The sequence below is a fragment of the Myxine glutinosa genome, chromosome 1, assembly GCF_964187855.1.
Source record: "Myxine glutinosa chromosome 1, kmMyxGlut1.1, whole genome shotgun sequence".
Taxonomy (NCBI): Eukaryota; Metazoa; Chordata; class Myxini; order Myxiniformes; family Myxinidae; genus Myxine; species Myxine glutinosa.
This window is the reverse complement of record NC_136261.1, coordinates 74,064,858-74,079,508: the sequence shown is the minus strand read 5'-3', so window position 1 is coordinate 74,079,508 and position 14,651 is coordinate 74,064,858. Positions and strand designations below refer to the sequence as shown.

The following is a 14,651-nucleotide window of genomic DNA, read 5'->3' as shown; positions in this document are numbered from 1 at the left end:
CACGTGATTCCAGTGTCCTGGCTGCCATTGACGGTGCTCTCTGGCCCACTGCAATCGGCGCTGGCGGTGTTGTCTGGTCAGGCGTGGCTTTCTCAGGGGACGCCTGGCACGATAGCCTGCTTGAACCAGTCATTGGTTGACTAGCCTTCTGGATACAGGCACATTTGTCAGTTGCTGCCACTCAGCCCTAAGCCGATTAGCTGACTTGGTATGGCCATTGCGTAACCGGTGCAGCTGGCGATCATCCCTCCTTGTGGTTCTGCAGGGACGTCCTGGTCTCCATATTGGAGTAGGGACACCCCTCTGAGCATTTCGTTTCAGGATCTTTGACACCTGACCTTGAGTGATGCCATACTGCCGAGCAATAGCACGCTGTTTCATGCCGTAATTTCGTAAAGCCACCACTCCATGACAAACAGCATTGTCGAGTTGACGGACCATCTCCAGAGGAAGCGGCAATAACTTTTGGAGACGTGCAGCAGTTGTTTTCCACTAATACAGAACGCAACAACCTTTGTATACCCGACTGTGAAGCCAATCATCAAATGCACCTGTCCGTACATTTTGCCACGCCACCTGTGATATAATCCTGTTGTTGACTTCTTGCTGCGACATACAATCAGTGACATGGTTCTTTCAACAAAGACATCACCGAAGTGTAAAAGAAACTCACCAGATTGATATACTGAGTTCAGAAAGTAAACCCAAGTCAAGAAAAAATATATATTCCATATTAAATGCCAAGTCTGTATATGTACATATTTATGCACGAGTTCCCTTACAAGCAGCTTCAATGTTGGAAGAGACTATTAAGCTCATCAACGCCTGAGCTATGGTTGCCAACATATTATTGTTTGTCTGTGCTTTATCCTTTTTAAATGCTGCGCGTCAAGCAAGGAAGCAGCATATACCATTTTTTAAGTCTTTGTTCCTTGTGCACAAGTGGTCTACCTAATACATGATCTGAGTACATGGAGGAGGGAAATCTGTCAAAAAATTAACTTAGGTTCACGTATTTACTCGCCAGTAGACTCCTTGTGCAATCCAAAACCATATGTCACCAGCACCGTTTTCCAAAGAACTCGATAATTCCGACGTGTGCAGCATCAGATGTGCTGCTCTATTGGCCCAAAATGCATTGCAAGTGGTGAGTCAACTTCAGTGCAGGTCCAGAGACAGGGTCAGACGGAACACATTTGACTTTTTTAGGGACGTATTTTTCCTGCCGCTGCCTCCTTATTCCATTTGCTCTTCTTGATCGCCTTGACAAAATGGACGTGGTCTTTTTTTCCCCCTTGCGCTGCGTTTTTTACGCATGAAGTCGGCCCACATCTCCGTCGGTCGTCAAACCGGCCGTCTCGTAGAGACTTGACTGCAACTAACCAAAGTTCCCACAAGTGTTTCTCTGTATGTGCGTGCACTCTCGCGTTTGTGGTGGTAACGGCTACTGTGCGGCCATTTAGCATTTAGATTGAGTGGTCTCCTTTCATTTTGTAAATGCCGGAATGCTTCTATCGCAGCCAATTGATTACGTTCACAGTCGTAGGGCCACCATGCCTCGACGGAATGAAGCGCTTATTTGCAGCATTCACTGTATGGAGTTCTGTGCCCACCCCCTTACCTCCCACCCTCCCTTCTTGCTTTCCTTCTCCTTCCCTCATGATCCCACTCTGCAGGAGATCATTGAGTTTCCTATCGTAAAGGTCAGTGGCAAGTCACTGGAAATTGAGTCTGTCTTCCACCGCTATGTTCAACCGACTGCTCACCCTGAGCTGACGACGTTCTGCACGCAGGTAAAGGCCATTGAGGCGCTTTTCCCTTCACATTATACCAGTCAAGATTCACGATTACTCTTCTTAAAATTGTTTATGTTATGATATATTTGAACATTTAAAAAATTGAACAACAGAAATGCATCATTATATATCACCCTGATTGCATCTTCATGCAGGTGATCATCAGGTACCAGGGCGGGGTTTACAATGGCTCCAATAGTGCGTCGGCGCTAGGCCCACCATCAGAATGGGCCCCGAATGACCAAGTTAGATTTTTTTACGTGTAGGGGAGAGCGGGGCACCTTGAACCAAATGCCTCAATTCTCTTAGTATAACTCCCTTCAAGTGGTTGTCTCGAGTGTATGATCACCTAGTGGTAAGTCGATAAACTACTATAGTCATTAGCACTTTCCCCTTCGGTGTTGCAAGATTGCACTGAATTTTTTACATTTATGACAGCCAAAGTAAATTTCATCGGGTAAGTTCTTCTTTATCTAGTACTCTCGATGCAGCAGAAAACTTTGGGTCTGTCAATTTAAACTAACAATGTAAGAAGTCAGGCTTATAAAGTAATCAATTCTTCATCGTCTCTGGACATAGGAAGTGAGGATTTGTATAATGATGTACATGGGGCACCTTGAACCTGCAAAGGTGGGTGGGGGGGAGGGAAGGTAGAATCCTGGTTCACCATAGTTCAGTGCCCCACCATAATGATATGTATAATTCTTACCATGAAGATTTTTTTTGCAATGGTTCCCCAAATGGGGGCCCACAAATTTGTTTGGCGCCAGGCCCACAAAAGGTTAATCCGACCCTGTCAGGTACCATGAGTATCTCCCAACAATCGATGACACCATTTAGATTGAACCTCTTCCAATGATGTATTGTATGCAGGTGACATCAAATATTATATGATTTGATTGAAGGACAAAAAGAGTTTGGAAGGCCCATAGCTAAAAGGTGATGGAAGGAAAGGGGATTATATGGGGAAGGCAGAGGTACAGGGGGAAGGGATGCTGCATTTGCATACGTAATATTACACTCTCCGCATCTTTAATTGGTTTCATCTGAAGAGATGCAGCTCAGCATGGATGGTTGCAAATTGCACGACGTAAAACATTTGTAATAAACGTATTGAAACCTATGTCAGCATAATTGCAAATGGATGCCTGTGTATCACACATCACAATTCATTACTCGTTCATTGGGATGCAACAAAGCCAACGGGTCATGTTCGCCCGACGGGAATTATTCATGCATTCTGAGATTATTTAAACCATTTATTCGCTTTATCCGGTCAAATTACATATTCTGATTAATCACAATCCTCCAGTAAATCCACGAGTTTTGTCAAGATAACCTTTTTCCTGCTTTTTCGGGCTATTTCACCAGACAAGTCAATTTAAGTATTTAGCTCATCATTTGCTCTCGTTTCTGTAATGAATGAGAACTGCATGGGAATTCGATATCAGTCAGGGTTCTGTGTTTTGTTTTGTAGAAGAAATGAAATGCTCAAGGGTAGCCATGTATTGATTTAGTACACTGTGATTGGTTGTCATGCAAGCAATCACAAAGTGCCACACCTGCAGAAGGACTATAGAGGTATAGTCAGCGGGTATCGTTGTCGTGTGGTTAATACTTTGAATCCTGGGAAGGAAATATATCACATGACAAACGTATTGCAATCAAGAACATGGCTAGTGAAGGCTACTCCGCGTGGCAGATTGCAGCCTGACTTCATGTTTCAGCTGGAGTTGTATGCAAGACTCTGAGGAGGATACACGACACTAGTACTGTCAACAATACAAGTCAAGGAAGAAAGGCCAAACTCTCCAAAAGCGTTGATAAGTACCTCATGGTATGTTTTATCCATGATAGATGAGAATCCAGTGGAGATATTGTGAATGACCTTGCTGAAAGTATCGGTGTTCATGGGTGGCACTAAAATAGGGGTAAAATTTCAAACAGATGAACATTATGGTCTTACCATTCAAAGTGGTTCCATTTATTGTAGAAATCACACACGTAAAATTTTATGCAAATCGTATAATATTTAGGGGTTGCTCACCGCAACATGGCTTGTTGCGGTGAGCATACAATACAAAATTGTATAATTACATACAATTATATAATAATATTATATTTACATTACTAGCAATGGTACCTGCCCTATGGGTGGGGCTTCAATTGGGAGGCCCAAATGAAAAGGCAAAATATCAGAAATTGAAGGTTTTTATTTTATTTTAAACGATTCATATAAACATCCGTTGAATCATATCACACGCAAATCATCAAAATCTAAACAGTATCTTTAGAATTTCAATAAAAGCCACATCACTGTTCATATCGGTAAATATTATTCCATCGTGTTTCAAATCGTGATCGATACACGAGTCACTATGATCGTGATGATCGTGATCATGAATCGTGATTGATAATAGTGTTCACAATCGCTATTTCGTATGTACTCCCGATACATGTACCAAATTCCCGATACGTGTAACTGTACCAAATCAGCAGTTAAAAGGATTTTGAGCCGATAGCTGTTACGGCTTTGGCAAGATCGATGGAGACAGCGATCTGTTAGCGTATTCACCGCCCAAATAGCGATGTGGAATTCTATCATGTAGAGATTAAACGTTACAGCTGTTACGGCCTTGGCAAGATCTCAATTGCTTCCGGGTCATTCGCCTAGCAGGCTGAGCTGAGTCGGTCGTCCTGTGTATTTGATTGATTCTGTTGGATTTAGCATGTGCTGTCATGTTGTGCTTTGTGTGAATGATTGTGATGGATCCCTGTTTCGTTTCCTGGCTTATGGCGGCGTGTCTGCCCGTGAGATTTGCAGTACTTTGGTTTTTACTCGCCACCAAGTTGAAAATTTCGAACTGTAAGTACCCGCCATGTTTTTTCGTTGAGCCTCACGCAGCCCCGGTGTGTGCCTCTCAACAAGACAGTCCTTTTCCCCGTCTCGCCCCATCGCCCGCCCCATCGCTTGTCCCACCGCTCGTCCCATTGCCCGTCCCATTGCCCGGCCCATCGCCCGGCCCATCGCACGCCCCATTGCCCGGCCCATCGCACGCCCCATCGCCCGGCCCATCGCACGCCCTACCTCTGCACGCACCGCTGCATGTACCGAGCTTGACTATTCGCTCTAACTCCTCTATCCCGAGGCCTATTCGCTACACTCGGCAAAAACTTTTGTCTTTATACAACACCACTCGATTGACTCCTGGACTTGTGTCAGGCCTCAGAGAACTTGAAATCGGCGTTGGTCTCCCGAGAAAACGCACAAAGCGAGGCGGGAGGAGAAAGCAGAGAAAAATACCGATTGTGATTTCTCTTCGCGACCATCGACGGCCCGACCCACATTTTAATAATTCCTGCGAAAAAGTGTCCCCTGTCAACTTCAATAACCTCATCTATCCCTGTAGAACATACACAGCACCAAAACAACACCGTTCTGACCTGTATCTCGCCTTATTCAACGCTCAGTCTGTAAGTAGTCCTGACAAGCGAACCGAAATTACCTCTTTTATTCAAGATAATTCAAGATAACACTCAATTCAAGAACTCAATTCTCAACTCTCACTCAATTCTCAATTCTCAAGAACTCAATTCAAGATAACAAGACTTCCGGTTCCTCGGGCGAGTGAGGCGTGCTTCGAGCTCTCCACGGCATCGAAGTTTGAGTGTTTTCCCATTCTTGTCTTTGTCAAATTTCCACTGGTTATTTTGCTGTGTACGTGTTATTGTGTGTTTCTAGTTGGTGTTGGTTTGTGGTTCGTGCAAACTTGTGTGTAGTTAATCGTTTTCTGAGTCGTACCTCGTGCGCGGCCTGGTGACTTGGGGCTTCCCTCCCCCCGTCGGTGTTTTGTCGGTTTGGGTTATTTCCTTCGCTGTATTGCTTGTTTCTTTTATTTTGTTTTCTCCCCCTCACCTCACCTCCCTAGACAAATAATTCTATATTGATTCTTTCTCTCCTCCCGGACACGTGCTTGTTCGCTCTCCTCCTCGTCTCGGCTTGTGCCCCGCCCCCTGTATCTCGTTTTCTTCCGCCTCTGCTCCTTCTTTCTCAAATCCACGTTCTCGCTTGGAGACTTTTCCCGGATTGTTTTTTCATCGTTCTGTTTGGATATTGTTGGAATATGTTTAAACCGCAGCCATGATGCTGACGCCCCCCCCCCCCCCCCCCCCCCAGAATTTACATGTTTTAAACGTTTCCCAGTGTGTACCCTGGTCAGAATAGGTACACCGTATCCCTGCGTGTCGTAAGAGACGACTAAGAGGGTTGGCGTCAGGAAGGGCATCCGGCCATAAAAACATTGCCTCAAAAAGAGAACCATGACAATCACAAGTACATATGGGCAGGGTGCAGCCCGAAGTGGAGATCGGTTTCTGAGGTTTGGGACATGGAATGTGGGGACAATGACAGGGAGATCAGGAGAAGTGGTGGAAGTATTGGTCAGAAGAAGAGTGGACATATGTTGTGTGCAAGAGACGAGATGGAAGGGAAGTGGTGTGAGAATGGTGAAGGGTAGGCAGGGACAGAAATACAAGTTTGTGTGGCAAGGGTGCCCGGAGGGCGTGAATGGTGTTGGTGTCCTGTTTTCTGAGGAGTTTGTAGGCAGTGTGGTGAGTGTGACTAGAGTGAGTGATAGGTTGATGATGGTGAAAATGATGATTGGAAAGCTCTTGGTGAACGTCATCTCGGGATATGCTCTGCAGGTTGGTCGAAGCGATGAAGAGAAGGACAAGTTCTGGTGTGCGATAGAGAAGCTGATGGAAAACGTGAAAGATGAGGAAGTTGTTGTGGTGGGAGGAGACCTGAATGGACATGTGGGAAGGAGTATGGATGGTTTTGAGGGAGTTCATGGGGGTAACGGATATGGTGTGAGAAATGGAGAAGGTGAAAGGATTTTGGAGTTTGCTGATGGAGATGATGTGTTGATTTGTAATACTCAGTTCCAGAAAGAGGACAATAAGCTTGTTACATACACGTCAGGTGGGTCGACGACAACCGTTGACTACCTGATGGTGCGTCGGCGAGATAGGGGGCACCTCCGGGACACAAAGGTGATCCCGGGGGAGGAGGCTGTTTCACAGCACCACTTGGTTGTCTGCGACATAAGGGTGAAAGCTGCGAGGAGAGCTCGGCGGGTGAAGTACCAACCGAGAATGAAGGTGTGGAGGTTGAAAGAGGTGACAGTAAGGGAGGCATTAAAAGAGAGGCTGAGTAGGGTAGAGGATGATGTGGTTGAGCTTGAAAGTGGTTGGATGTCAATGAAAGCTAGTCTGTTGGGAGCCGTTGGTGAGGTATGTGGATGGACAAAAGGACCACCGAGGCACTCGGAAACATGGTGGTGGGATGTTGAGGTTGGGAAGAGGATTGACGAGAAGAGGAAGAAGTTCAAAGAGTGGCAGAAGGCGAAGAGTACGGGAGCAGAAACAGCAGAGCATGAAAGTTATAAGGCAGCCAGGAAGGCTGCAAAGAAAGAGGTAGCAAAGGCGCAGGAGGCATGTAGGAAAATGTTCGGAGAATGCTTGGATTCGGAAGAGGGTCAGAAAGCAGTATTCAGGATTGCAAAGCAGATAGCGAAAGAGAGGTGTGATGTGATGGGGGTGAGTTGCTTGAAGGATGAAGTGGGACAAATCGTTGTCGACCCAGATGGAATTAAAGGAAGATGGAAAAGATATATGGAAATGCTGTTGAATACAGAGAATGAATGGGATGGCAACATAGAGAGTAACCCAGTTTTAGGACCGGCAGAGAAGATAACTGAGAAGGAAGTTGAGGAAGCGATAAAAGTAATGAAGAGTGGAAAAGCGGGAGGGCCGACGGGAGTTGTGGGAGATATGTTCAAGGCAGCAGGAAGTTGGGGTGTGAAGAGAATGACAGAGATCTGTAATCTGGTGGTGAAAGAAGGCCGCATTCCAGTGGATTGGGAACTGAGTACCCTCGTCCCTCTATACAAGGGGAAAGGTGACCCTCTGGAGTGTGGCTCGTACCGAGCGATAAAGTTATTGGAGCATGGAATGAAGGTATTGGAAAGGGTGTTGGAGAGGAGGATAAGGAAGAAAGTGAAGATCGACGAAATGCAGTTTGGATTTATGCCAGGAAGAGGAACGACAGATGCGCTTTTCATTGTGAGGCAGTTGCAGGAGAAGTACATGGATAAGAGGAAGAAGTTGTTTTTTGGGTTTGTTGATCTGGAGAAAGCATTCGATAGGGTTCCACACAAAGTATTGACATGGGCATTGAGGAAGTTAGGAGTGGAGGAATGGTTGATCAGAGTAGTGATGGCAATGTACAAAAGAGCACGCACAGCTGTAAGGACGAAGGACGGGAACAGTGGTGAGTTTGAGGTGAAGGTGGGAGTGCATCAGGGGTCGGTACTAAGTCCACTACTATTTGTAGCTGTGATGGAGGTGCTGGCTCAGACCGTAAAGGAGGGTTTACCGTGGGAGTTGTTGTATGCAGATGATCTGGTGTTGATTGCGGAAAGTATGGATGGACTGAAGGAAAAGATGAACAAGTGGAAGGAATGTATGGAGACAAAAGGTCTGAAGGTGAATATCGGAAAGACAAAGGTGATGGCAAGTGGTAAAGCATGTGGTGAGGTGGAAAGAACTGGGAAGTGGCCGTGTGCTGTGTGCAGGAAGGGTGGCGGAGTGAACTCCATTCAATGTACAATGTGTGCTGAGTGGGTTCATCAAAAATGTAGTGGTCTGAGAGGGTCATTAACCAGTGTGGCAGCTACATTCAAATGTAAGGTGTGCACAGAGGGAGCTGCAGATGGAGGAAATGTTGAGTTGGATCTTGGAGACGGCGTGAAGCTGGAAGGTGTGAAAACATTTTGCTACCTCGGAGACATGCTGAATGGAGAAGGTGGATCAGACTCAGCAACGGTTGCTCGAGTGAGATGTGCATGGAAGAAGTTTCGGGAACTGAGTGGCGTGCTGATGAGGAGGAGAGTGTCGTTGAAGCTGAAGGGAAGGGTGTATGCTGCATGTGTGAGAAGTGTTATGATTTATGGGAGCGAGACATGGGTAATGAACGTAGAGCAGCAACGAAGGCTGGAAAGGGTGGAAATGCGAATGGTTCGATGGATGTGCGGAGTATCGTTGAGAGAGAGGAAGACAAATGATGAATTGCGAAAGATGATGGGAATATTGCCTGTGATTGATGCTGTGAAGAGGAACAGGTTGAGATGGTTTGGTCATGTATTGAGGAAGGATGAAAGTACCTGGTTGAGAAGAGTGATGGAAGTTAATGTAGAAGGAAGTAGAGGACGGGGAAGACCGAGAAAGACTTGGCTAAAGATGGTGGAAGAAGAAATGCGGGCAAGGGGGTTAACAAGGAGAGATGCAGAAAATAGGGCAAAATGGAGAAGATTGTCATGGGGACCGCAAGGCTAACCCCCGCTGTAGCAGGGAACATGGCCTTAAAATGCATGTTGTTGTGTGTGTTGTATTCAAGATAATGATATTGACGTGCTTTTTCTGACCGAAACTTGGCTCCGACCCAGTGGCGACAAAGCGAGGTGTGCTGATCTCACCCCACCTGGATACACCCTGCAGTCATTTCCTCGCTCCTCTAGGGGTGGGGGCGTGGCTGTTATTTACAGAGACAACTTCTCTCCCTTTGTCTCCTTCACCACGACTTTTTCGTTCGACCATTCATCCTACGAGCTAGCCCATGTCACCTTCACTCTGTCAGAAAACACTCTTCATTTCTTCTGCCTCTACCGACCTCCACCTAACCGGAAAAACAAGCTTACTGACTCTATGTTAGTGACCCAGCTTCCTAATCTGCTCGACCACTGCAATACTCTTCCTGGTTTCGTCTTGATTCTTGGAGATTTCAACGTCCACTACGACCAACCACAACATCCTCTCACTTCAAAGATCATTGACCTCTTTTCTACTTTTAGTCTGTCTCAGTCTGTCTCCAAACCTACACACGTTAAAGGACACATCCTGGATTGGTTAGTGCACAGATGCGATGATCAGTTGGTGCAGTCCACGTCAGTGACCTGTGCTATCACCTCGGACCACTTCTGTGTCACCAGCCACCTGAGTATTGCTGTTCCTCGTCTTCAGCCCACCTTCATCACTGCCCGCAATATTCGTGCCATCGACCGTTCCGCCTTTAAAGAGGACCTTCACACCCGTCTTTCTGGCCGTTCCTATGTCACTGCAGAAGACCTCGACTGTTGCCTCCGCACAGCGTTGGATTGTCATGCTCCAGCAACACGGCGCGCCGTTCCCAGACGCAGGAGTACTCCGTGGTTCAGCGCAGTCAGCGACGAAGTCAGGGCTGCCAAAAAGGAACGACGACGTGCCGAGAGACAGTGGCTGAAGACTGGCCTCACAGTCCATAAACAGTTGTATAACATAGCTAAAAGACTCGTCATAAAAATCATTCTGAAAGCAAAAACGTCATATATTTCTGATCGGATTACTAAGAGCTCCTCCTGCAAGCAACTGTTCAGCATTACCAACCGCCTGTTTGCCACCAAAAATAAATCCGTTCTTCCCACTGTGTTTCCTCAAAACGAACTACCCCAACGCTTCCTGCATTTCTTTCACAATAAAATTCAGTCAATAAGAAACAATCTTGACAAGCAGTCACTCCTTTCCTTCGATGATGCTGAACACTGCTTTCACGGACGACCTCTTAGTTCGTTTACTCCTGTTACTGAGGAAATTGTCAAATGTACAATCCTCAAGTCAAACACAAAAACATGTGATCTCGACCCCCTTCCCACCGATTTGTTAATTGAGTGTTTGGACACCCTCCTCCCATTTATTACTGCAGTTATCAATGATTCTCTGACTCTGGGTTCATATCCGCTTCTCTTTAAACAAGCTCTTGTTAAACCACTTCTTAAAAAGCCCACCCTTGACCTTAACGACATGAAAAATTACTGTCCTATCTCCAACCTGTCTTTCCTGTCAAAGATCACAGAAAGAATTGTGCTATCACAGATGAATGACCATCTAGTTTCAAATAATCTTTTCAATTCTCGCCAGTCAGCATATAGACCAGGCCATAGCACCGAGACCGCTCTCCTAAGAATAACCAATGATCTTCTGACCTCTCTTGACTGTGGTAAGGTTTCCGTTCTTGCTCTTTTGGACTTGTCTGCCGCCTTTGACACGATTGACCATAGTGTCTTAATTCGTCGTCTTGAAATCACATTTGGTATAACTGGTACTCCACTTTCTTGGCTGATGTCCTATCTTACTGATAGAGTGCAAACAGTTGTTGTCAATGGCCAGAAATCAGCCCCTTCTCCGCTTTCCTTTGGCATTCCCCAGGGCTCAGTCCTGGGACCTATCCTCTTTCTTTTGTACACTCAGCCTCTATTTGATCTTGTTGCCAGACATTCAGTTGATCACCACGCCTTTGCGGATGACAATCAGCTGTACAAAGGAAGCACGATTCAACAAATCGTGCCCACTGTTGTAGTGTTAGAAGGCTGTATTGCCGACGTGAAGGCGTGGATGACCCAAAACAAACTTCAGCTGAACGATGCTAAAACAGAGTCTATGATTGTAAGATCGCACAGATGTCCTCTACAATGTTCACTTCCTACCACTATTCATGTTGGTGAAACCGATGTAAACTTTGTTTCGTCGGCCAAGAACCTTGGTGTGGTTTTCGACTGTAACATGACATTTTCCAAGCAAGTACTTCAAACTTGCAAATCAGCATACTTTCAGCTGCGAAAGATCGCATCCATTCGCCACTTTCTTACTCCTCAAGCTACTCTAACTCTGGTCTGTGCCCTTGTCCTCTCAAGGCTAGACTATTGTAATTCTTTGTATGCTGGCTGCCCTCAGTTTCTCTTGGATAAGTTACAAAAGGTTCAAAACTCTGCCGCTCGTCTTGTCTGTAAGGCGAAGAAGTCTGACCATGTTACTCCGCTTCTTGAATCTTTACACTGGCTGCCTGTCTCTGCTCGTGTGCAATACAAAATTTGCACACTATGTTATAAATCATTGTGTGGAACGGGACCTCACTATCTCTCCGATTTGCTCACTCTCTATGAACCTCGGCGACGGCTTCGTTCAAGCGACGACTCTATGACCTTAGAGCCGCCGCGCACCAGCACCAAGTCGTTTGGCGAGAAATCCTTTTCGTTTCCTGCACCTCTGCTCTGGAATGACTTGCCTTCCTCTGTTCGACATGTTGACTCTCTTCCTGCCTTTAAAACCTCCCTCAAAACCTATCTCTTTCACAAGTCTTTCAAAGTCTAAGTCCTGTTTCCCTTTGGTTTGAGGTGGGACAGAGATCGAGAGTATGTCTGTGTACATGTGCAGGGGAGGGAGGGGAGGAGGAGGGGGAGTACACATCTGTGGGTTTTGAATGGGGAGGGAGAGGAATAGGGCAAGAGTGGAGGTGTGTCTGTGTGTGTGTATGTTTGTGTGTGTGTGTGTGTGTGGTGTGTGTGCGTTCGCATGATAATGTAAAGCGCCATGAGGGTAGTTTACTCTGCTTGATGGGGCTATATAAGACTCCTTTATTATTATTATTATTATTATTATTATTATTATTAAGATCGATGGAGACAGCGTTTATTATACTTTTAATGAAGGACACTGTCTCAAGCCCCAGTCCCCATCACGGATGGGGCTCAGCGGTTTACCCGAGCCTGACGGTGAAGGGCAAGGTACACGCTGGCCCGTCCAGTGTAGTGCGCGTGCGGCCCTGTACATCGAAGGGCATTAAAAGTTCATTAAACATTAAACGTTAATTAAACATTAAAGGATTACGAAACGAAAAACATGACGAAATTACGTTCACACCGTCACGTCAAACACTACCGTGAACACATACATCGTCACAACATCGTCACAGTGAGAACATCGTCACAATGAACGTTATGTGAACGCGAATGTTATGCGGGAGTCCAAACCTGAGAATGCTGGAGACCAAAGCTGAAATTGGGAATACTAAATACCGGTAGCCTATTTTACTCCTGGAGATCCCAAGATTACCCACCCAAAATATCTTTGCGATCGGTTCCGCAGTTTTTATGGTACCTTCGAATAGACGGACGGAGATTTGGTGAATTCTAGTAAGATTATGTCCATACATATTACATAACAAACTGCAACATAGACAAATATAATCTGATCATTAATAATTCATAAACTTCAACAAATAATAAACATTAATCACTGGCAACTATTGTTGCTATTGTTGCCAGTGGGCTTTAATGGGTTAAGATGAAAAAGAAAAAACAAAAACCCTATTATTATTAGTTATTGTTATTATTATTACTAGGGCATGCCCGTACTATATCTATATCTAAAATTATATCCCCCCCCTCTATTTACATGAAATGGTTTGGTCCAAAGCGAACGGCTTCCGGAGTTTGGTAAAGAAATCGCCATCGCGTGCACAAACGCGCAGGAAAGCGAATGAATCGCAAATTCGTTTTTATTAGTTTTAAAACATAGTTTAACGCCAACATAGTTTGCAAACGTGAAATAAATGAATACGCTCTCAAATGTGCCATCCGAGGCAGAGTGTGTCCGCCACGTTCGGCACACGCGATAGTTCGCTGCTCTCTGATTGGTTGAATCGTTTTTTGGACATAGCTCGGTAAGTAATTGTCCGATTAATATGAAACCTTGAAAAGGCACATCCTCGGGTCCCCAGCAATATACCTGGCAAGTTAAAAGTATATCGGACCCGTGGTTGTCGAGAAACAGCGGTCACAGACAAACAAACGTACAAACAGAGATTACTGGAATTATAGATAGATTATTATTATTATTATTATTATTATTATTATGGAGCATGGTGGCCGAGTGAGTTCGACCGCACGTGTTGGGTTGACCACGCCAGTAGAGAAACTTTAGAGGCCATGAGCAACCTCTAAATATGATTTGATCACTCTGAAAATTTACCAAGAGTGTTTTCTCATGGGATCAAACAAAACCAGACCCTAAGACCTAAAATTATGAAACATTTGGTTTTTAGTGCCACCCTAGTGGTCATGTTTTTGCACATCATCACAAATGCTTAGGTGCCCGAAAACCTTGCTGGGGAGAGGCAACCGTACGAAAAGGATGGAATGAAACAGTGGGATGACCAAATGTAGAAGAATGTGCTTTTTTTTGCACATGAGTCCAAGTTTGAATTGTTTGGCAATAATCAACGTTGGTTTGTTTGAAGGCAGACCAGGGATGGGTACAAAACAATAGCCAGTGTACAACATCTACAGTGAAGCATGGGGGTAAATCAAAATAAGTGTGGGTACTCCGTGTGTGTCCAAATGTAACCCATGGAGTACATTTGGGTTTGTGTGCCTCTTCATAGCAATGTAACTGTATTTCACCTGCCATCCTTCCAACTCTGCTGACTTCCTAGATGAAGCTCTATACATAAAAATAGGGGGGATGAGGGGGGTGGGCAAAGCCACTGGGCTTACCTGGTAGAACCAGGGAACCCGTGGTATGCATGTATGACTCACGAAATATGTAAATTAGCTGATGGTTTGCACGAACTTGTGAAAGCACCATGCAGAGATGATTCCTACCAAGTTACATCTAAAACGGGTGAATACTTTTTGAGAAGTCAAAAGTAGCCATCCCGGAATGGTAATGACCTTTGACCTTTAGGTTTTGACCTTTGGTCCTGAGAAGTTGTACAAAGTTTGGTGAAAATAGGACTATCAGCTTTAGCATCATTGGTGATGAAGGTTGTGGTCAAGTTTCATTGAAATTGTGTTTGTAGTTTCGGAGAAGAAGATCCGAGTGTTTACATACTGATTCGCTGACAGATATGCGCGATGCTAATACCTCACATGAGCTATGTTCCAGGTGAGCTGAAAATTGACACTCACATGCTCTCCTCTCACC

The 14,651-nt window shown here is 45.3% G+C and overlaps 1 protein-coding gene across 9 annotated transcripts in view; it reads left to right on the top strand.

Annotated features, from left to right (window-relative positions):
• The window catches only part of LOC137425176 (ERI1 exoribonuclease 3), a 317,378-nt gene that overhangs the window by 66,290 nt on the left and 236,437 nt on the right, over positions 1-14,651 (top strand). For all 9 annotated transcript variants that reach the window (XM_078773403.1, XM_078773392.1, XM_078773408.1 and 6 more), the window contains exon 3: positions 1,677-1,793. In XM_078773403.1, coding sequence (XP_078629529.1) covers positions 1,677-1,793 — 117 coding nt within the window. The remainder of the gene's footprint in view (positions 1-1,676; positions 1,794-14,651) is intronic.